General features: G+C 48.6%; 1 protein-coding gene and 1 long non-coding RNA gene across 2 annotated transcripts in view; both read right to left on the bottom strand.

Annotated features, from left to right (window-relative positions):
• The window catches only part of Tgfbi (transforming growth factor, beta-induced, 68kDa), a 31,266-nt gene extending 16,107 nt beyond the window's left edge, over positions 1 to 15,159 (bottom strand). The window contains exons 1-4 of the mRNA XM_005376495.2: positions 14,944 to 15,159; positions 11,095 to 11,193; positions 1,754 to 1,818; positions 218 to 378 (exon numbers count right to left, since the gene is read on the bottom strand). Coding sequence (XP_005376552.1) covers positions 218 to 378; positions 1,754 to 1,818; positions 11,095 to 11,193; positions 14,944 to 15,077 — 459 coding nt within the window. The 5' untranslated portion in view covers positions 15,078 to 15,159. The remainder of the gene's footprint in view (positions 1 to 217; positions 379 to 1,753; positions 1,819 to 11,094; positions 11,194 to 14,943) is intronic.
• Positions 15,160 to 15,466: 307 nt separating this feature from the next.
• On the bottom strand, positions 15,467 to 22,978 carry LOC106147063. The gene is made up of 3 exons (XR_001231774.1): positions 22,934 to 22,978; positions 15,678 to 15,874; positions 15,467 to 15,559 (listed from the first exon to the last, which is right to left on the bottom strand). It is a non-coding gene; the product is annotated as an uncharacterized LOC106147063 (long non-coding RNA).

Here is a 22,978-nt window from a genome sequence, read left to right as displayed (position 1 = left end):
AGGCCTCTCTTCTGCCAAAGACCCCTCCTCACGAGCACCAAGGCTTGCCTGTCTCAGATGGGATGAACAGGAAGAGACCTAGTCTCTTCTCTGAGGGGTTAAGAGAAAAGCTTTCCAAAACAGTTCCTACAGCATCCCAATCTTCACACATGCCCAGGCTTTAGGGAGTGGGGTAGGTCCCTAGAAAAGTCCTCTGGGCAGATGGAGGTTGTCTCACCGCTGGCAAAGAAGCCCAGGCCTCATTGCTAGGGGCAAAGATGGTGAAGCTGCCAGGACCCTCCATCTCAGGCCTCAGCTTCTCTGTGCGGTCCGTGTACAGCTGCGTGGTGGTGGATCCAACGACTCCCAGGGTCTCATAAAGGTTTGAAAGTGGAAGAGCTGCGGGAACAGAGGATAAAAGAGGGACGACCTCTGAGGGCCCACCCCAACCCAAACACCTACCCTTCCTTCTCTGCCAGAGAGGCAGTAGATGGGGCGGGAAGTGGGGGGAAAGCCCAGAGAGTTGATGGCTGAGGAGCTCAAAGCTTGCTACATGTTTCTTAAATGACTCAGTAAATCAAATGTCTGTCTGCATGAATACAGCTAATTGGTAATTTCTAATTATTTTAAACACAGCAGGACAAAGCTTTTGTTTCCTAGACATTTATATAACAAGGGCAGGAATGTACACCCAGAAATAGATATCCTAATTTTAAACTAGTGTTATAGATTATCTAGTTATCATACATTAGCTAGTTATTATAGATTATTTAGTTATTAAAACTAGTTCCCTAATGGCCTTTACTAGAGTGAAACAACTATAAATCTTTCACATAGTTTCTACATTTGCAGGTAATGAAATGTTATTTCTACAAAGCAGCCTACAGTGGAGGAAAGCCTTCTTAGAAAGTATACCCAATGTTCTTCTTCAGAGTTCTGAAACCGGGGTTCAGGGGCTGAGCTCCCTGTTAAACTTGAACTCCTTTTCCCTTTCTGTTCATCCCACTTGTCCTTCTATTAGTGTTAGTAATGCCAGGACCCCACCCATGCCAGCCTCAGCCTCCTTGGGACTTCAGGACCAACCTAATTGGCCTCTCCCTCAAGTTTCAATCTCATCTTCTTAATTTAAACAAATAGCTTATATTTCAAAGTTAAAATACAAACTCTGCTGCCTAGTTGCTGGTGATATGTGACACGAAAGAAAAGACTGCTAAGATTGACAGGTGTCACGCTGTCTGTGGCCCAGTGTGGCCATTCATGGTACTCGTGGTTGGCTCTAGGTGAGCCACTTGCCTGTGGTTCTCCTCTCTGTCACTCCAGTAGGCCACATTTAGATACACAGTGAATTATGGTAGCCTGGGGTTCCCTGCCCAGCCAGAGACCAACTTACCCTATCTGATCTCTAGCAGGGCTAATGGAAACCAATGGGCTGTCAGGCCTACCCTACTTGGTGCATTCAGAATCATCCTCTATAGAGACAAGGGCAGGAGACTGCATGTACTTAGGCGAGGCCTCTACTAGTCAGGCTAGAACTGGAGTATGCTCCACCAGCTTGTTGAGGGGTCAGAAGGAGCACTTCAGGGAACCTATTCCTTCTCAGGAAACCCATTCTCCACCCCTGAAATGGCCCTTAGAGGGCAGTGAGCACATGCGAGAATGCCAACACATCCTCACTGCACAGGCCCCCATCCAGACTCCGCTGCCTTTTATGTTGGTGCCTCCTCTCCTACCTCACCCTCCACCCACACTCACAGGCTGAGCCCGGCTTATTCACCTGCTGGACAGCCCTTCTCTCCTGGGACCTTCTCATATCCAGGACAGCACTCGTAGCTGATGACCCTGTAACAAGATGCATACACGTGTGTCAGGCAGGGTTTCACTCCTCTTGTGCCCTCAGGCTCTCTCCAGGCACAATCACCTCAGTGGCCAAAGAACAGAAAGGACAGGTGTGACACCTCCACCCCAGCAAGTCACTAATGAAATCACAATTGTGTCTTTGGTTGACAAAGAGCTGTTCACTCCTCCTTGGCCCTGTAGAATGATGGCTGCCAGTGCCTACAGAAGACCAGCTGGAGAAGTGGGTTGTGGCAGCTTATTTGATAGCATGGTCAGAAGACACAACTCTACCAAGGATTTATCTCAGACACAATGCCGGGGGAGCCTGCTGGTTAGTGCCCTGGGAAGGTAGCTGGGAGCAGTGGGCAGACTTGTACCAGCTCTAACTGTAAACCTGCCATGTGCCCAGCTGGTCCCATCTCCTCTTCATCTCAGTTTGCTTGCCTGTAAAATGCATGTGTACATGGGCAGAAGGGAGATGGAGGAGAAATCACTGGATTAAATCTCTCATGCGCTTCTGCTTCTTCAGTTCTATAACTAGAAAGGGTGGGGTGTACGTGATCATCAAGCTTTCCTCAGCCTTCATAATCCAACTTTAAGATAAAAAGCAAAGCTCTTATGGAGATGTCTTTCTATCTTTTTAAATGAAAACTGAATTAATAAAGATATGTTTTAGCTTCAGACTGAAAATATACAAAAGATTACACACTACAGTGTTCCCCAAACATCTCATCTTCACCCCACTGTCTTCCAGGAGGCACCAATATGGCCAGTTGCCAGAAGTCTCTACACGCAGATGAATCCAGGCCAGCAGTGCACCGTTTTGACTTTTGAAGGCATTTGTTTAGGGAAGCTGAAGACTTTCTCTTCTTACTTAGATAGGCCACTATGGGACACTGACCACCATCTACAGGTCTGAAAGACATAGCTTCAGCCAACCTGAGGTTCTGGGGAAGCATAGAAGACTAGTGTCATGGTTTGTATCCAGATGTCCCCTCAAAGCCTCATGCAGTCATGGGGTGGGCTTCTAGAGTTTATCATTGATCCATGGTCCAATGCTGGGATTATGGCTGAGAGTGCTACACCTGCCCTGGGGTGAATAGTTTGCACACAGTGTAAGGGAGGGAGAGAGGCTGGTTGCCCCAGCTTCTCCCCTTTGCTCTTGTTGCTTTTGTTGTCTTTCACCGCCACGAACTGTTGCCCCTGCCATGTGCCACTCTGCATTGGAGCCAGCTGATTATAGACTGAAGCTTCCACAATCTGTGAGCTAAATAAACTTTCCCTTCCTTTATTCTGGGCATCAGGTATTTTGTCTCAGCAACGAGAGAAAAGTAACTGAGGCAACTAGGAATTTCAAATAACGTTTCAAGGAAAGGCGAGTTTGGAAAGCCTGTTCCCAAGGAAGACTTGATTTAAAGCCCAGTCTCCACCTTCAGCTGAAGTCCTCAAGCAAGGGCAAATAGCCATGTCCTCCCTCCCCTTATTTCTCATACACGGTTATGCCCTTTGAGATGAATGAGAAGTCAGCCTGGAACTGAAGTGAGTGCTACCAGACTTGTTCATGCGTGAAGGGAGGTAGGCAGAATAAGAAGAAATATGGCTATGGGCTGCCAGAGGGTGCTCTCGGTGTGCATGCGGGATCTTGCTCCTGCGAGTGCAACTGGAATGAATCAAGCTGCATGTGTCATGTGATTAGAAATGGGCTCCCTGGAAAAGACTGAGGCATGACAAGTTATACACATTCTTCTCTGTGTGCTCTATCTTCCTGCTTCCTCTTCTCCCTTCCTCCCACCTTCCTCCCACATTTTCCTTTCCAACCTTGCATCTCTGTGCTTGTAACAGTTAAATAGGACTGATCTTGGCCCAGCCACAATTTTGCCTTCAGAAACTAAAGTCATCTTTGCAATGAAAGAATTGGTTGATACACAACTTGTAAAAACAGCATCGTGTAAGAGAAACAGTCTCAGAATCAGGAGACTTGGCGCATGATCCATCAGCAACTGGCGAGGTGACTTTGAAAGTCTGTGTCTGTGTCTGGGCTCAGTTTCTTGATCTATAAAAAGGGGTGAAGTTAAACTAGGTGATTTCTACATCTCTTCCAACCTCACACCCCTATTTCTAGTCAGTGGGCTAATACCTAGGGAAAGAGAGGCACTCTCTCACAGAGTGAGAGCATGTACCCACTTAAGTCCAGGAAGAGCGCCAAGCCTTGAGCCCATAGCACCTGGGACATCTGTGTGTGAGACTCCAGGCCTTCTTTGATAAATACTAGGGTTCTGTGGAACTGGGGAGGTGGGATTAGGCAAACACAACCGCTCCCCCGACTTAGTTTCTTTCCAAAAGTGGCTGTGTGAAATTCCAGAGCAAGAGAAGCACATTGGAAAAACAGTCTTTCACAAAAAATCTTCATCTCTGGGGTCCCCAGAGCACATAGGTGCAGCATACCCCACAGCTTGGAACTTCCAGCCAACCAGCCAAAGATTTGGTTTCCAAAATGTTGGCTTCTGAGTTCCATTCCAAAAACTACAGGACAGCTGAACATTCAGTGACCTTACCGAGATTTCAGTGAGAACTAAAGAGAATCAATTCCCATGCGAACCTCATGGTTCCTATGGGGGTGTGCATGTGCCTCGGAAGTATAGAGAATGACACCAGGAAAAACAGGGTACTGAGGGGCTAGGGAGGAAGGGACAGATGGAAGTAAAATGGTCTCAGCTAGGTGAAGTCTATGGGGTTTCTTAAAATCCTAGGTGGGTAGAGGCAGCCCTAAGATTCTTCTCATACTTCAAGTCCATATTTTTGTCCTTATCGTTGTTGCTTTTGACTATGTACACATTTGGGGAAAGCAGACTGTTTGACCTCTGTCATCTCTAGAATGACCCAGGCCGGTTCTGCTCAACATTCTGTACCTCTCCAGGTGGGCTCTCTACACCCATATCTTGCTGCAGTGAGACTGAGTCCTACTGTCAATCACACATGGAAGACTTCTGCAGCATGCTCCCCACGCCAGAGGATCAGTCTCTGAGGCCTCAAACCCTCTCCAGTCTAAGGATTTATCCTGGTTACCTGACCACAGACCTCTCCCAGGAAGCTTTCCCAGGAGGGCAACTCTGCCTAGCACAGCAGCCTTATGGCTTATGATGGTTCCATAACTGATGGGTTCCCTGCTTCTGGCTGTCCCAATAAACTAGCCCTTCTCAGGACCAGCCTGCATGGCCCATTAGAAACAGAGGGCAGCTAGAGACTGTAGAGCAAGAAGAGAGCTCCTTGAGATGATCGTGACCAGAACTTCCTGGGCTGCAGTCTCCACTGAAATCTGCCCCACCTCCCAGGCCCCAGGGTCCCACTCTGCATGGGTCCTGACTTGGGGGCAAACACAGATGTTTTGGGGGAGATGGGCTGGGGTTGAGCACAGGACCTGGCTCTGATGCCATCTAGGATAAATGCAGAAAGTATGGAACCCATGAAGAGCCTCCTGTCTGTGCTCCCCCAGTTGCTAGGTGCTCCTGTACACGAAGGAGCAATCAGTCGGTCTCTAGATCCTCTGATCAGCCAAAGCTGTTCTGATTAAATGCTCCTAACTTCTGCTTGGCCAAAGGCAAATAAAGAAAAACCTCAGGTCAGAAAAGCATCCTCTGTAGGGCAGTGAGCTACTAAGTACCTTGTTCTAGCTTCTCAAGACAGAAGAGTAATTTGAGGAAGAAAATGAGGGAGTGTGCCTGATTTAGAAGGGCATTCAAATTAAAGGAGGGGCGGGAAAAGCACGGTGTCAGTGCAAGGTCTAAGTGTAGAGATGTGTGGGAAGCTGTCCTCCACTCCCTCTAACATCTTCTCTCGGGACTGGGCAGAGAGAAGTATTGGTAGTTCTCTCCTCAAAGTAGTTTTCCTCAAAGCCAATGCAAAGTTAACGCAGTCACTCTCCAAGTATACTTCACAGGTTCAGCCAGCTCTCCTGGCTGTAAATGCTCAGGCGTCACTCTGACTCTAGGAGGAGATACAGCAAGGAGTGGAGCCTGAGAGCCCGTCTCCTGTGACAGAAGGTAAACCATTCAGTGTATCAGGGTTTCCAAGCGGAGTCACAGAGCAAACACAAACCTGCGGTGTCTAGACATTGGGCATACCCCATGGACTGCCTGCCCGGGCGGTTCTGGTTTTATTTTTCTCTCACTCCTGGCCTTGGGAAGGTGGGTGAGCTGATTCTTGAGGTCTCTGATAGAAGGTCAGGCTCGCTTTAGACAGCTGCCAGTAACGGCCTGTGCCAGTGCCACACCACGTACACCAGCCTGGGTGGTGACGAAGATGGAAACTTCACAAAATGCAGATAAATGCTGTGGCAGTTGCTTATATGTGGTATTTGAGGGTGTTTGGGGGACTCTAGGATGTTGACTGCATCCCCTCGGTTCCCATACCCGCCATCGAATGAGGGGTTTGAGGATCCCCGTTGCTGCAGGAGATCCTCACGACCACCATGCTGGGAGGGAGCAACTGAGGTGAGGTTGGGGCCGGGCAGGCTTCTCTGAAGCCAAGGTGGCCTTGTCTCTGGGACTCACAGCCACAGGTTTCAGGGTTGCAGAGACAGACCCTCTCACCTGGGCATCTCCTGTGTCACTGACCCTGGGGTGGCACGGCAGAGAAGACAAACCTCCCCCCTGCCAGTGGATGCGCTTGGGCAGGATGCTCAGGCTTGCTGAGCTTCAGTTCTGCCATCTCAAACAGGCTAACAATCACCCTCAGATCATAGAGAAACTGTGACGTGTGTGGGCTTACACAATAGAAGCACTAACAGAAGCTTGGTGTTTATTAAATGCTCAATTACTGAGTTTCTTCTAAAAAATCCAAACAAGTAAATGCATGACTGCTCAGGTAGCAACTTTAAAATGGAGCTAGATTAGTAAATTCCTTGAAAGCCATGTCCTCCATGAGACCACAGATTGAATCACATTGTGATAAATAAATCCTTTACAACACATTAGTTGAACTCAAAAAAGAGGGCCTGTATTCATTTTCTATAGTTTTCTGTAACAAATTACTACAAATTCTATGCATATACCATATAAACAATACAAATTTATTATGTTATAGTTCTAGAAGTCAGAGTCAGGAGTCTGCCTCAGGGAGCTACAATACAAAATTGCATTTCATCCAGGGACTGTAGGGACCATCTATTCCTTGCCTTTTCCATCTCTTAGAGGCTGCTGCATGCCTTAGATTGTGGCTCCATCAGTCCAGTTTCAGCTTTCACTATCACATTCCTTCTCTGACTCTGCCCTATGGTCTCCCTCTTATAATAGAGGACCTTATGATTACACTGGACTCACCACATAACCCAAGACAATCACCTTCTCACAAGATCCTTAACTTAATCACATCTGCAAAATGTCCCTTTTTGTATGTAAGGGAACATATTCATAGTTCTGCAGATTAGGATGTAGGCATCTTTAGGGGTGGGAGTTCCTACCAACCACAGGTCTTTATGCCATATACCATATAAGTGCATGCCAAGTTCTCAGTAGAACAAATTTCTATGTCAGCTAAGCAGCCTCCTGGTCTGCAGAATGGTGTAGAGCATTCAGAAGCCACTGCCAGCAGAAGCCTTTGTTGAATCTCCGGTGTTCGATGCACGTCCAGTCTCTATTACTTTGGAGCAGATTATCCACGGAGTCCCCACCAGTTGCACAGTAAATAGGAAACACGGAAAAGGTGTGGTGTGGGTACACAGACAGCCTACATGGTCTTTCACTGTTCTTTTCCCTCTTGGGTTCAAGATTATGGGATCCAGGAAAGGGAGGAGAAGGATGGCTCTTCTTCAGCTTCACATCAGATGTCTCTGAGTGTCCTTCCCAGGAAGCAGACCCACCAGGTGGAAAAGCTTGACCATATCACAGCTGCCTTCAGTGAAAGTTAACTCTATAAGCTTTAATGTGCCACCGAAGCATTGTTATTTTGCCTCTGGGTAAAGCAGCACTTGCTACTACAGAAATGGCGGTGCCCTGCCAGCTCATCTTGGCTCCAGAGAATGGCTTTTGAACTTGTGAAATGTGTTGCTCATGGGACAATTGCAAGACTAGGATGGACGGCCCTGCTCTTCCAACTTGCTAGCTTCCACATCAGCCATTCCTGTGCCATGTTCGTGATAGCTGAGCTCTTGCTATGACCGTGACATCCCCATGATGTCACCTCTGACCTGGCTGTTAAACAGACTCCTCTCTCCAGGGCTCACAAAAAGAGGCCTGTTGAGAGGCAGCCAGGTTTCCTGGTCACAGTTTCCTGCACCTTTGTTCAAGCTGCCACATATAATAGTTTTATGGTTGCCAATCAAACAGAGTTCTGAAATCACAGAATGGGGTGCCATCTGCCTCCCCACCCCTTTCTGTTTGATTAGCCAGTGTAGCACTCTGGTGCTGTTTAGGATCTGAAATGAAAGCTGAAGTGAATTTTCAAGTAAAAAAATTCATTCCAGCCCTGAAATAGGGGTCCGTGGTAACTACTTCCTGCAGTGAAATCCACATGACCACTTGACACATTGACCCAATCTCAGCTTTTTCTTCTTTGGGAGCACAGAAGAGCTATTGTGGCACCATAGCCTCACCTGATAAGGATGGTGCTGACTGTGGCCAGGCCCCTTTCCTCCCAGAAGTGGACTCCAGGGCCTTCAAATTTTCCTTCCTGCCCCTTGAAGATCTGTGCTGCCCGCTTCCCCACGATGCTTTGCTTCCTTTTATCTTAACACGTACATCTGCTACAGCCTTTTCTCCAGAGTCTTGCTGAGAGAATGCTCGCTGCCCATGCTGGCCCAGTGAGCCAGTCCTCTCTGCTTCGAGTACCACCCAGCTCCCATTTCTCAGCCTGGTCCTCACCCAACTCCGTGCATCTAGGGACCTACTTTCCCAAAGATGACACTGACTCCAACCAGCACAGCCTCTCCCTCCCCGCCTTACCAACTACACAAAACAGTTCACCCTGGCCATGTGGTAGTCAGATCCCCTCAGGGTCTCTGTCTCAGGTGTACAAATGTACCACCTCGCTGCTCTTGGCTCTGGGGAACAGCAGACATGGGTTTAACCTCTTCCTCCTTCCCTCTGAGTTCTCTTGGTCTCTTCCAAGTCAGTGCCACCTCCTGACATCACATGTGACGTTCCAGGAAGAGCCTCTCTTGTCCTGTTTCTATCAGCTCACACTTTTTTCTCCCCATGTCCTTTCTTTTGAAACTGCCCAAACCAACGGCCACAGTTAAGAGCTGAAGAGTATCTCCTTCTTTGGGCTTGAGCTGGTTGTAAGAGTGGGTCAAGACCTGGGCCTGGATACTGAGCTCTGCCTGACTCAACGCTAAGTCTCACTTCCACACCACACTCCCATACACATCTTCCTTTCCCAGGGACATTTTGTCAGCACAGCTCTATTGCTTGTGCCCTGTGCTGGTGCACACAGGGAGAAAGAGGCAAGAGCCAAGAAGCCGGTGTGACTCATCACCCAGCAGTGTCAGCCTGGGAGCTGCTGAGGAATGTCATCAAGCTACCGTTAACTAGTTGGGCAAATGCTTCAACACAGGGGCACCTGAAGCAGCATGGCAGATAGCGCCCTGTCGTTAGTTTGATGTCACAGGCAGGTCCCATTTGTTGAGAAACCAGCACTAACCAAATGGCGGGGCTCTGAGATGTAGAAGAGCTGTTGGGCTGGCACAGGCCCTTTGGTCACCTTCTAAGAAGTAATGATGTAGAGCCCAGTTTTATGTTTTGTTACATAATTAATTAACTGCTTATTTAAGAACATAATGAAAAAATCAATTAGTATTAGAGGTATTATTATATTTTAAATTTGGACAACATAGAAGAATGTATGGTATAAAATTTGTATAATCTCTTCTTGCAAAACATTATTGCTGAGTCTGATGCTCTCCTCCAGATTTATTAAAATGTGCCCTATTTGTACAATTCATAGATTTGAAGCTGGGCTCTTGGTCAATGAGGGAACCAGCTTCCACAGACCTGCGCTATACAGGCTCCCAGGGAACTGCTGGTTTCTCTCCAGTTCTGCCATGATTCTTAATTTCCTTTGATTCAGACAAGGACTGATAATTGCCTAACATAATGAGAGTCACACATTGGGATACTTGTTTCCAAGAACATTTCTAAGGAAAGAGAGTTTTCCCTTCTTTCATTTGGTTATTAAGTTGGAGGAAGTGACTGCTTGAAAACAACATCACAAGCAATAAATGTAAAATCCCTAACACTGGAAGAAGTTCAGGAGAGAGGCTTAGAGTCTCTTAATCCTCCTATTATGCAGACAAGAGGAAGGCCAGACCCCACAAGTGGCTCAGGTTTTGCACAGCACGCTTTCCTCTCCCTAAGAGACAGTCAGCTCTGAGATCTGTTGACAGTGCCAAACAGATTAGCATTCCCCAGAACTCTGTTAGCACACGTATCCTACCTTGTTTCTAGCAGGCAGCTAGTGTTGGGGGTGAGGTCTGCCTCCCATCATGCTGATAGGGATGCCAACAAGCCCTCTTAAAACTACACTGGTGCACACTCTATGGACATGTGTCCTTCTGTCTGTGGGGTCTAGATTTTTAAAAAATTCTGGGTAATAATAATAGCAGGTGTATAACGAGCAGTTACTATGTGCAGGATACCATATTTCTTCTCTGATGTACATTATTTCAGTCAATCACTGTAACAAGGCAAAGCTTTTAGTTATTTCCATTTTACAGTTGAGGCAATTGAGGGTCCTAAACATTAACCCCACCCCCCAGGTAAGTGGAAGATCCAGAGGTGAGTGGTCTGAGTTGGAGTCTGAACCTGGGTTTTAATAAACAAAGCTGTCTCATTGTGTGCATATTTCTAGGCACTCTGAGTTTTTTTAAAGGTATTTATCTGAGGGATGGTCTTTAGGGTAAGTTTACCCACAGGTTTTCTTTCCCAGAGTCACATGGTTATAGCATCTCCACGGAATGTTTATATTATTTAGTAAAATTGGGAGAAACACACACACATACACACATACACACACAATTTTATGCTTATTACTATCTTAAATCAGCCCTGAAAAATGTATCCAAGTTCTTGTCAGTAGCCTTAAAAATGCAAAACAATTTGGCCAGGTTCATAAAGTGCCACTCCCAAGCTCACAGTTCCCTGACACGTCTGCACATGCATCTTCATGGCTCCTTAGGCAGCCTGGCCTTTCTCAGGAAGGCTGGCCCAGCCTGGAGGCACCTGCCGCTGGCGCATGTGCCGCATGGCCTTGTTAGTGACTAATAGTCTGGCGGTCACAGGTACTCACGTGGGTTTGCCGCAGATTTTCCTCTGGTACCACTGCTTGCAGTTGGTGAAGTACTTCTTGTTGGTGCCAATGACCTTCTGCACAGCACACACATTGGGGCTGGAAACAAAGCAACGGTGTCAGTGAGGTGGTCGGCATAAGCAGCCACCTTGATGTGCTTCGTATCATGTTGGCCTTCCTGGGTCACCAGAACTATCAAAAACTGAAGGAGAGCTAGCCATTCAGTCTTGGTACCAGCGGTAGTTTTAGGATAGGCTTTGATCCCATGTACCTAGATTCCCATCAGCGCCCATGAAAGCTTCTCCTCAAAACACGGGTGAAGTCTGTCTTATACATCAATATAATTTCATGCATGTATCCTACTTTGATGTGGGCAATTGGTAAGTGAAAATAAAAGCATGTAAAAACTTCTAGATTACACATTATACACCAAGAAAGCTACCAAAGTCAAAGTGGTGTGCTTGCTAAGCAGGGACACTCTAAGAGACACCCGCCTTTCTCTGTACCCACACCCCACACCAAGAATACACTTTATATGCCAGGGTGTGCTGCAGGCCTTGGTCTTATGTGGGAAGCCCCAGCACCTCCCTGACAGCTCCATATATAGACATACTCCCAGAAACAATCCACCAAGAGTGTCCACTCTGTAAAGCAGGGCATATGGCCAGCTGCTGTCAGGACAGCTGTCATCAGGGGTGCTCTCCGGATTAACTGTCAGTTGTTCATGACTTAGACCCCAGCTGGAGTCCCATTCATCTCAGGCAGCCTTCCTCCACTGCTTCAGGTGACACCCTTCTTCCCATAATCGGACCTGGATGCAGCCCTTGCATGATGCTACTAACAGATCCTGTCACTGATGTGGTACAAACAAAAAATGTAAAACACTCACTGGTGTACAGAACAGACCCTGTCCCTGAGGTGTTCTGAGTGTTCTCCTGTGAGGGTTAGAGGAGTCAAGGCTGGACAAGAAACCACAGGCACAGGCTGCCTTAGTCCCAGCTGGGTCTCACCAAGAGCCTGTAGCTTCCAGCAGATTTCTAAAAACTCGGCTTCTCTGTTCGCTGCCTGGGGTTCACAGGTTAGACAGTCCCTACTAACTCCTGAGAAGTCCCTGCCAATCACAATTCAGCCCTAAGTCCTACTCATCTTCGTGCAGTCCCAGAAGTTCTTCCATCTGACCAACAGGAAATTACTACTGTCGATGAAATCCCTGCAACTTTCCGTAGGCGTCTGGCTGGTCTTCAGTGAGTCTCTGTGGATGTGGCTCCAACATTCCTCCACGGGGTGAGTTTCCACTGCTGCTGCCCTTCGTGACAGGAGAGGAGGCTGGGGCAGCCCTGCCCCTCCTCCTCTCACACTAGGAGTATGGGTGAGCTGTACACAGAGGAAAGTCATACTAAAGTGTAATAGAATCGAGCAAGCCATTTCTGGGCCTTTTGCCTCCAGCATAACAGCACTGCTTTGCAACTTGGATTTGAAAACCAAGTGTTTCAGGAAGTTCGGCTCAGCTTTTGGTTGTTGATATTCAGAGGTGTGGTTGCATTTTTACTTCTCTTTTAGTGTTACTTTTTTTTTCCCTCTCTATGGCAACATAGATATGGCTGGGAGCCAAGAGACCTTGTCACAGTTACTACCCTCCCAACAGTTTTCTGTGTTTGGACAAAGTCACTCTGTCTCACTAAGCTGCAGTTTCACCACTGTAAAATGGGAACAACTGCAATAGACCTCATTGTGCTATGTGGAAGATGAACGCCAGAGTGCTGGTGGGTGGTAGAGGTGCACCTGAGCAAGGTCTAGTGATCATTTCTTCCCTCACAATGTGGCGCACACTGCATGCCCTTCAACTAAAAAAGTTTTCCTTTCCTTTCCTTTCCAGCGGTCCCACTTTGAATAAGGAATTGGAGCTTGAACAGGGTCATTTGTATAAGGTACCCCACCCACGAGCACAAGACCGGGCAGCCCTATGGTACTGTCAGGGACACTTAGATCAGAGTAAGTGCAGCCATATCTGCAACTATTTGCTTCAGCTTATGTGCCTGTATATCCAGATCTCACTGGGGGAGGAGGTGCCCGGTGACTTCTTGATCATTTTGCCCCTCCCAGGTTACTGTGGGTCTTTCCAACTGCACTGCAAGAAGCTAACCAAGATTAGGCTGCAGGGGTACAACTGGGAAATTAATACAACATCTGAAATTTATAATAAAAGAGCATCTGTGTTTTTTTAAAAAGCCTTATTTTCAGCCTGGTCAGTATCTCTTCTGGGCTCTGAAGGGAAGGAGGTTTGCTAGGGATGGTTCCTGATGCAAATCCCTGAATACCTTTGGGAACACTCTGCTATGGCCCTGGACAGAGGCACCATTCTGGGTGCCTGCTGTGGGGCATGCCATAGTGATCTTCTCCTAGCTTAGTGGTTAAGAGGCCACATTCAGGAACAGACCTCCCAGGTGGTCTGCGGTCCTCAAACATAACATGCTTCATTGATAAAAAAGCCACAGGGACCAAAAGTGAGAAGGGCTGAAGTAATAAAAATGTCAGCTGTCACATTTTGACTTTGATGCCTCCTTGAATGCCCTTTGCCTTTCTGACCTGCCCCCTCACCTTCTTATGCATATGGTCTCAGTCAAAGGTGACTGTTTCACTTCTACAAAGACCCTGGGGCGTCCTCAGTGCATTGCTCCTTCCAGGAGGGTTTGGGCTGGCTTGATCTCCTTTTGCGTGGTGGCCACATTTGCTCGCAGCATCTCTCCCAGACAGCCCCCATAGCCACAGGCAGAGGAAATAAAGGGGCAGCCTATACCCACACCCAGATGTGGGAAGCCAAGGCTTTTTGGGGGACCTAAAGCCAACTCTATTACCCTCCACCCCAACTGTGAGTATTGATCTGAAAACCCATCTATCCCATCTCTTGGAGGGTTAGGCACTGCCTGGGGCAGGACTGCCAGGACTCAACAGTATCGGGGCCAACGCTGCGGAGTCACCACTGGTTTCTATCTACACACAGTTTTACCTAGGAGTAAAAAAGAAGTTGGTGCAACCAAGCAGACTGGAAGCTCCAGCAAAGCCCAGCTGTGTGAAGCAGGTGTGGCCCGGTCTAGGACGCAGAAGCACTCCACCTCTGGCTGGGTCTATGCTGCGTCTTCACTAGGTCAGACCTTCTGCATGGGTTTGCCCTCATGTTTAGTGTCTCAAAGTACTACCTGCAGTGATTGTGCCCACACTTACAAACCCCTTCTGCTTTAAGACAAACTCCAATCCTGGTTTTTGCGCATACTGCGGGCCTGGCAAGATCCCACGGCCTCCCAGGACTCAGTTTCCCCATCCCCACAGCATACTGTGTGAGGGTCCAGGGAAGTAAGCTTTCCCTTCACAGGGCCTCAGGTGCTACACTACCCTTGCTGCGCCCACAGAGCACTGCCTTGGTGCCCTGGGGCAGGTGTCGGCCAGGTGCACAGAAGCCTGTGTGATGCTGCCACCCATGCGGCCAAAGTCTCCTCTGGAGTCACTGGACAAGGACCTGGCGGGCAGCACTGCTGGGTGGGCTTCCTCTCTGCCTCAGGCGCCTTCCCACCATGCTTCCGGTGACTGGGGCAGAGAGCTGCTTGGCCCCTTCCAGCCATGGCTGCACGAAGAGGCTGAAAGTGGGGTCTCTCAAGCCCTGGGTCTGTTCTTCCAAGCCTTTCCTCTTCCCCTCAGGGTCCCGCAGCCCTCTCCCTTCCCCGGGTAGAGGGCTGGTCCCCTCTGAGTACCGCTCGTTGTCTGCTTTTGTGTGTATGTGTTGTGGGGGACGGGTATCTCTTCCGCCCCCAGCTGCAAGCCGCGCGACCCGTCCCATCCCTTTGCTCCGCTTACCCGTGCTGGCGCCCCCGGAGCCGGCTGTGCTGCAGCACCAGCTGGTAGGGTGACTTGGCTGGGCCCGCTAGGGTCCCCGCAGGGCCCAGGGCCAGCGCCAGGGCGAGGGCCAGCAGCCGCACGAGGAGCGCCATGGAGTGAGAAGACGCGCAGAGTCCCGGCGGGGCAGGCGCAGCTGGAGTTGGCTCGGGGAAGTGAGCGCCCCGCCGCCCGCGCCAGGTTAAGTAAGCGGCGAGCGGGAGGGAGCGGCCGAGGGGCGGGAGGCCGGCCGCGCTGGCGCCTCCCAACCCGCGCCTGCAGGGCTGCGCTCCGCGCCCCTCGCCCCCTCCGCGTCCGCAGGCGCTTTCTTCTCCTGCGCTGTCCTGCACCCAGAGCCCCGCGCTCACGTCCTCTCTCCTTCCCTTCTTCTCTTGCCACTGGCCCCTGGGCACAAAGGGTGCAGGTCCTGAAGAAGGGCCTCAGCTTCTTCCCCGTGGGACACTGGGAGTGAGGGTCCCGACTGAAAGCCCGGAGCCCAGAGAAGCCTCGCTGATCTGGCTGCAAACACTGCAAGAAGCTAGAGCGAGCGGGCTGCGGCCGGTCAGACTGGACCCTGCGTCTGACACCACCAGGCAGGCTGATAGAAACACAAATGGGGAGTAAATCTTATGACTGACCGCAGCTCAACACTGCAGGGCAGGTTTTGTGAGGCTGTAAGCTGCACCTGAAAACCTGGAGAAGGGTGGGGTCCTCACCTTGGTAGTGCCGCGCCCCGCTAACCTTGGCAGCATCGGGTGCCGGATACTTGTAGCACTGAGGTGGAAACGGCAAGACTCCTGCCCTGGAGGAGCTCTGAGCACCAAAGCAAGCGGTCTGCGGCAGGGAGGGAAGTACAGTACTAATCCCAGCGCCTGTGAATCACCACCAGCCAGTTTACCTGGCACTGTTAGAGCTGGGGAGACAGAGGGATAAGTGGATGAGACCCAGGCCCTCTGAAGAAGTTCACAGCCAACCAGCCATGAGCCAAGCCAAGATGTGCCCTAGAGAGAGGTGGCTGGGGCCTGGGGAGTCCAGAGGAGGCCTGTGGCCCAGTCTGATGGGTCCGCTTTTAGATCTGACAGGTGAAAAGGAGTTAGTCAGGCAAAAGGAGGCAGCCAGGCAAAAGGAGGCATGCACTCAGGAAATTCAAGTTATTCTGCTGGCTGAGGCATGAAGGGTGGAGGTGAGGGTAGGGGATGAAGGCAGCAGTTAGCAGGGCCCAGGCCCAACCTAAAACCTGCAAGTGACAGGGAAGCAAGCAAGTGACATGGTCAGTGTTGTGAGCAGGCTTTAAGAAGACCAGGGGGAAATGGGTGATCAGTTGGGGACCATGTGGGAGCGTGAACTATGGTAGTAGAGATGTCGATGGAAGGGTGTTGTGGTGGATTAACTAATGGTCAACTTGTAACACCCAGCTGAGTTGAGTCAGCCTGGTGCTGGGTGTGAAAGGCCCACCTCAGGATTGTTGCCAACAGCGTAAAAGGAGAACTGGAGGGGAAGATGGTGCTGTTGATTCCCCTGGAGAAACTGGTTGAGCTGGCTTTCCTGATATGAACTCAGCTGTTCTCACTGTTGAAGCAGCTCTGGTCCTTACCTTGAGCATCACCACACGGCTCCTGTGCAGATCTTTTAGTCTGATGGCACAGATCTTTCGTCCCGCTGGTGCAGACTTTCTAGCTTCCATCGCTAACCTTTGGGCCTTCCCAGTGCAGATCCCTGATACAGACTTGTATGAGACATTGCCATAGGCTCTAGGCCTCCAGCTGGACTTGTGGAGGACATTGCCATGGGCTCTAGGTCTTCAGCTGGACTCGTGCAAGACATTGCTGTGGGATCCAGGCCCTCAGCTGTGTTCTTTGAGTCTCTAGTGCATTGGATCTTTTGGATTCTTCTACATTTCACTTTTTAGGTGAATATTATAAAATAATCCTATAACTTGTGTCCTGTATTAAATCTACTCTTTTGCAAACCCGGACTGATCACCAACGGATCATTTTTATAAAAATGCAGAGTCAAATACAGTAGATTTCAAGGAGAATTACAGTTACTAATTTTTAACAAGTTCTGGGATGGTTTTGATGATTCTGTTTGCAGACCATATTTTCAGAGGCAAGGTTGTAGAAGATCACTGAAATATCAAAGTCTAAATCCCCTAAATAGTGCTGGAACTGTCCTCTTAATTTTAGTAACCTGGGGTGTATCTTGCCTGTGTTAGTTATGTGGATAGAATAATTGTATGTGAAGTACTGTTCTAAGTGCTTCACCCTAAATTTTATACAAGGAATAGAACTTTCCTGACCAATTTGTGTAGTGTGTGTGTGTATGTGTGTGTGTTTCTAGGGCTTGAACCTAGGGTCTCATTTGTGCTAGGTGAACACTCTACCACTGAGCTATATCCCTACCCCTTTTTATTTTAGTTTGAGATAGAGTCTTGTTAAATTGCTCAGATTGGCCTCAAACTTGCAATCTTCCTGCCTCAGTCTCCCCAAGTAGCTGGGATTGCAGTATTGTGCCACCATGCCTGGCTCAGGCACTCTTAATTCAGAGATCTTATGGCCCAACTCACCCTTCTTCTTCCCCATGAAGTCCTGAGTTCTAAATCTCCCTAAGTAGCTGTATGGTGGTAAGTTAGAAAGGCCAGGTACCCTCTGGAGATGATTGACTGTCATCTATCTCCACTGATGCACAAAGATCACCAGGAGCTTTGGGAAGAATGACAAGGCGTGAACAGAGGCTGATGGGTCATGCCCCAAATGCCAGCTGTCCACAACAGCCCCAGGGCCAGTTTCTTTCTTAGGTTCTTTGTGGGGAACTTGTCAGAACTACTAATTCACTATGATGTTTAAGGCCTGTTGTCATGTGCTACAGGGTTATTTCAAAATTAAGCCGGGGGGGGGGCGTTGTATGTACCACAGAATGTGAAAGTAGTCATTTCTTTAAACTACCTGAAAAAGTCTTGTAATTATTGTTCCAAACAAGCTTCATTTACTCTTGTTAGGTTTCTCTAACTTGGAAAGAAAAAGTCCTCCCCAAATGAAAAGTCTTCAGTGTGGTGTGTGTGCCCTAGGTTGCTCTGGGTCATCTGGGGATGGAGGACCCTACTTCTCCTCCAGAAGTGTCACCCCATCTGCAGAGAAGCAGCAGTCCCTGGTGGGAGAATATGTTTACATTCATGGGCTTCTGCTTTTTATGGTTTTGGATAGGCAGTGGATGGTGGAACATGGCTGGGAATTTTTTTTTTAATATCAAAACAGTAACTGACGTATTACTATGATCTCTTTTCTGAGCTCATGGAAAAACTCAAGCCATCAAATGTTAGTTTTACAGATGAGAGAAGAGAGGCCTGGTGAGATTATTGAACTTGCCCAGAGCTCCTGCCTCCTGCTAGGTGGGAGCTGGCCTTGGAGCGCACACGTCCCTGCAGCTGACCTGTAAGAGGCATCTCCCTAGAAGTTGTGCTCAGTCACTTCCCCTGGATCCAGGAGAAACTTCTGCAATCAAGCCTGCACCTGCATCCTCCAGGGTGCTTTCCAACACTGTAGGCCAGACAGACAGTCAGGATCAGAGAAATGTTTTGCTTTAAATTAAGTTAGCATTTTTGGATCATTGCTTTTATAATTGCTAAACTCTATGTATTATGTTTTCACTGATCTCTACTATACAGAACAATTATTGAGGAAAGGTGATCCATACTAGTAACTCATAGTGACTGACCATTTTACTAGAAATACATTGTGTAACCTACCCTGGGGTCCTGTGAGGTGGTTTTGTCATGATCTCTATGACCTATATTATTTATATATAACTAGAAAATAGCAGGGTTGGTGTTGAAACACAGATTCTCCTGCCTCTGGTGTCAGAACTCAACAACTTTGCTTGACAGTGTCACTGTTCATCCGGAGGTCCTGCCTTGGGGATCCAGGTGTCATTCTCAACCTCTGAGCAAGGCTACAAGGGCTGCCTCCCTTGCTCTGAGTGTACACCCTTCCCAGAAGCATCCCTGCACTTCTTGCCTTAACCTCCCGGTAACTGCATCCCACAGCTCGTACTGTGATGCCAACTCATAGAGGCCGCTGTGCTCTGGACCTTTACACTGGGTGCACTTGCCTTCTTAACATGGGGTCGTAGCTGCCATGCATCGTGATGCAGCAAATGCTACCACTGCCGATGACATTCCCTTTTTTCAACCCCCTGGCTGAGCAGAAAGTCAGGATTTTCTGATATAGAAATCACCTGTGTTCTTTCTACTATGTTTCCTGGATTTTCTCCATGAGGGTTCAGGAAAACAAAGAAAATGATAGTAAATACCAAGATAAGGAAAATGATTCATGGAACTAACTCTCAGGGGCCCAAAGCCAGAACCAGTCTAGCATGAGTATCAATCTCTCCTCTCAAAAAGCTGTTTTGGGGAAAATCTGCTTATTCCAGACTGAAGCTTATTCTTGTCCATCCTCCCCAGCAGGTAGTGTAAGCTCATGTGGCAGAGGACCCTGGGGCCAGCACCCATGTGCAGTTTGGACAGTAAATGTCCCACCTCTCCCTCCTGGAGAGATGGGATGAGATTCCATCTCAGAGAAGGGAAGATCCTGGCTTTTCCCAAGGTCAGAGCCACCTCAGAACAACCTCTAATCTTCAGTGCAAAAGATAGCTCGGGTTAAAATGTTCCAGGACACTTTCTGTAGCCTTAAAGTTTTGTTCCCTGAGTGCCAAGCATGTGCTAAGAACTACTCGTTATCACGATCTCTGTGAGACTGAATAACCTAGATTATTCACAAGCAACGCACATGGCAACAATGGTAGATTTTGAAACTCTCTGCTCCTGTGGTCTTTCTGGATCTTCCTGAGCTTCTCTGTCCCTTTGGAATTCCTGTTCTGCCTCTCCCTCCATCTCCTCAACCTCTCCATTGCCCCCCAGGCTTCTGGCCCACCTTTTCTCCTCTTCTTCCTTCTTTTCCTCCTCCTCCCTTCCATGTTCCCAAGGAGCTCATGTAGTCCATGGCTTTAGCCTCCACCTCTAGTGGTTGTGACCTCAGAGCTGCACCTCCAGTCCTCACAACCCTCCTGCATACCTGTGAGGCAGCTCCCCCGTCCATTTCATCCACCTGGTAATGGAGGTGGCTTGCTGTCACCATGCGACGCAGCCAGTGTCACAGCTCCTCCCCTCATGCGCAGAAATGTGCACTCTAACGGAGGGCCCCGTTCATGTATGTGCTTCTCCCAGCTCTGAGCCTCCCAATTATTGGACTTCCTCTCTCCCTCTCTCTCCATGCCCAATGATTTCCAGTTCTCCTCGGTGCTACCAGTAAAATCGTCCTTAAATCTGCCTACTTCTTTCCACTCCTTCTACCGTTCCTAGTCAGACCTTCAATGGCTCTCTGCCCTCAGGATCCTCCCCCTTGTACAGCACCTAAACCACACTGCTTCAGCCTCTTCTTGTCCCTGGCCCCCTCTCCCACTGTCCCTCTCCCTGCTGTGGCTTTGACCTCCTTCCTCCCTTCTCTCTGTGAAAGTTCTAACTCTCCAAGTCTCTCCTGATTTACTTTCGCTGACTTCTAGCCTAACTCTCTCTTCCTTTTCTACACTGTATGTCAAGGTCTCCACAGCTTTATCTTCTGGTCCAACCACCATACCCGGCCTCGGCCAAACTGCTGTCCACACCAAGTCCTCAGTGACCTGTTTGTCACTGAGGATGTCACAGTGGATGCGCTGGGATCTGTCTTCTGTGCAGCATCTGTCTCTGTAAACAGCTTCCTCCTCCTTGTCCCCCCTCCTCCTCCCACAGCAGCTCCACACTCTCCATTTCTGCTCCTCTCTTGTCAGCTGCCGGCTGTTCCCCGCCCGTGTCTCCTCTCCCCCATCTGTCCTCACGCACCTCTTGCTCCACAAGAATGACGCCCAGGCAGGAGTCTCCATCCTATAAATCCTGCTTTAGTCCGCAATGCACACATCCTACTGCCCATGGGACTCTCCACCTGGAGAATCACAAGCACTTCAATGCCGTATGTCCCAAGCCACTCATCCTCTCCTGGAAAACCTGCACCCCATTCCACATGCCCCTCATACTAAATATGTACAGCACCACCGCACACCATGACACCCAGACCAGAACCACTCATCCTGGACTCTTCTTCCTCCCCCAGCCCTATATACAGCCCCCCAGCTCCCCTGTGTTCCATGTATTTCTTCCTGGACACCTGTTTGAGAAGCACAGGTCTTAAAGGTCATATTAGATATTGAAGAGTTCAGATGAAACTAAAGTAAGATTCAACTCACATAACCACTGACAAAACAAGAAATACACCCGAATATATGCAGCAATGAAATGACCATAGAGAAAATCTAAGCTTGTGCTTAGGCTCAGCACTGCTGGTGGATGACTGTCAAGTAGCCTTTTCTGTAGGTTTACTTGTTGATATTTGTGTCTTCCATGCACTGAACAGGGGCAGGAAATGTGCGATCTATTTGAAGAATCTTCCATTTTTTCCCCTTTTAAAGACTGTAGAGGGGGCTGGGAGCACAGGTTTGTAACAAGATGAGCTTAAAACAAACTTGCTGTTTAGGCTCCCCTGGAAAGTTGGTGGAAACAGAGCAGCTGTCACAGCCCTGAGATGGCATTAAGTCCCTTGTGTTTACTCTGTTAAATGACTTGCTGTTTTCTCAACTTCTCCAAACACTGCCTTTCTTAATGAGCGCTTGCCAAATGCTATTTGCTGGTTAGAACCCAAATTTGTTTTTCGGGGAAATTGATTTTTCAAAAGAGAGTTTCATTGAGTTGGCTCAGCTAAAATATCTTTTTTTTTTTTTAAAGAAAACTCCAGAGATGCTGCGAGTGTTGTTCTAGTTGCCTGACCTCAAATATTTTTCTGCAGCCTACAGATGATTGTTGGGTTTCCTCTGCTTTCCAGAGCTTTTCTTCAAGGTAGGCAAAGGCCTTGGAGCACAGATACTGCCCTGCAGCAATGCATCCCAGAATACAGAAATCCCAAGGCTGCTTGGTCCACCCTCCCTGCTTTGTTCGGCATTCACCACTCCAGATTGGATGGCTTGCCTTCAGCTGTGCGGTGTTCCCTGTGTGACCCGACGCGTGGTCAGTCTCCAAGATTCTACAAGGGCTCTCTCCACACATCTCCTAGAGGTCACCGCTGGACTGCCCAGATCCCCACCCTGCCTCTTGTCACCCAGGGCTGCCCAGTCAGTCTGCTCGACATGGGCTGCCACTCGACCTTTACCCCAGGCATCCGTCTTTCTCAACGCTGCCTGTCTCATCTTCCCAAAACGCTTCTACCGAAACTCTGCTCTCCTAGGACACTCCTGATGGTTTTCAGTGTTTATGAGAGAAAATTCAGATATTTCTTAAAAAATTAACTTCATGTCTCCCCAACTTTGTTTAAAAACAAAAAACAAAAAACACTACAGATATATTACAAAAAGCTGGGAAAATACTGACAAGTCTAGCTAAGAAGAAAGCATTCCTCATCCTTAATTTCCTATACCAATAGAACTTTTGATTGTTTTTGCCTCATTTTACTTGTCTGACTTCTAAGTTTTCACCAGAATTTCTCCTTTTTTTTTTTTTTTTTTTTTTTTGGAAGTACTGATTAAACCCAGAGTGCTGAGCTACATCCCTACCTTTTTTATTTTTTTTAAATTTTGAGACAGAGTCTTACTAAGTTTCCCAGGCTGGGCTCAAGCTTGTGATCCTTCTGTCTTAGCCTCAATAGTTGGAACTGCAGCTGTGTGCCACCACCCTGGGCCGAATTCCTCCTTCCGATCCATCTTACCTGTTTGCCCAGGTGCGCCTGTGTCAGCCTGGCTCCTGTAGCACATGTGCTTCCTCCACCCCTCCCTACACACAGCCCACTTCTGCCCCCTTGTGCAGACAGAGCTCTGGGCTCCTCCTTGCCCCCACATGTTTATAGAATTCTCCCTCTCCAAGGCTTTCCCTGCTATTAAGAACTTGCAGAACACTTACCCTAACCTAACCGGACTGCTGTTTTCTCAGGTGGCCCCCTCTCTG

Source organism: Chinchilla lanigera, unplaced genomic scaffold (assembly GCF_000276665.1).
Source record: "Chinchilla lanigera isolate Chin_1 unplaced genomic scaffold, ChiLan1.0 scaffold00007, whole genome shotgun sequence".
NCBI lineage: Eukaryota > Metazoa > Chordata > Mammalia > Rodentia > Chinchillidae > Chinchilla > Chinchilla lanigera.
The sequence above is the reverse complement of the archived record's forward strand: the minus strand, read 5'-3'. Positions and strand labels throughout refer to the sequence as shown.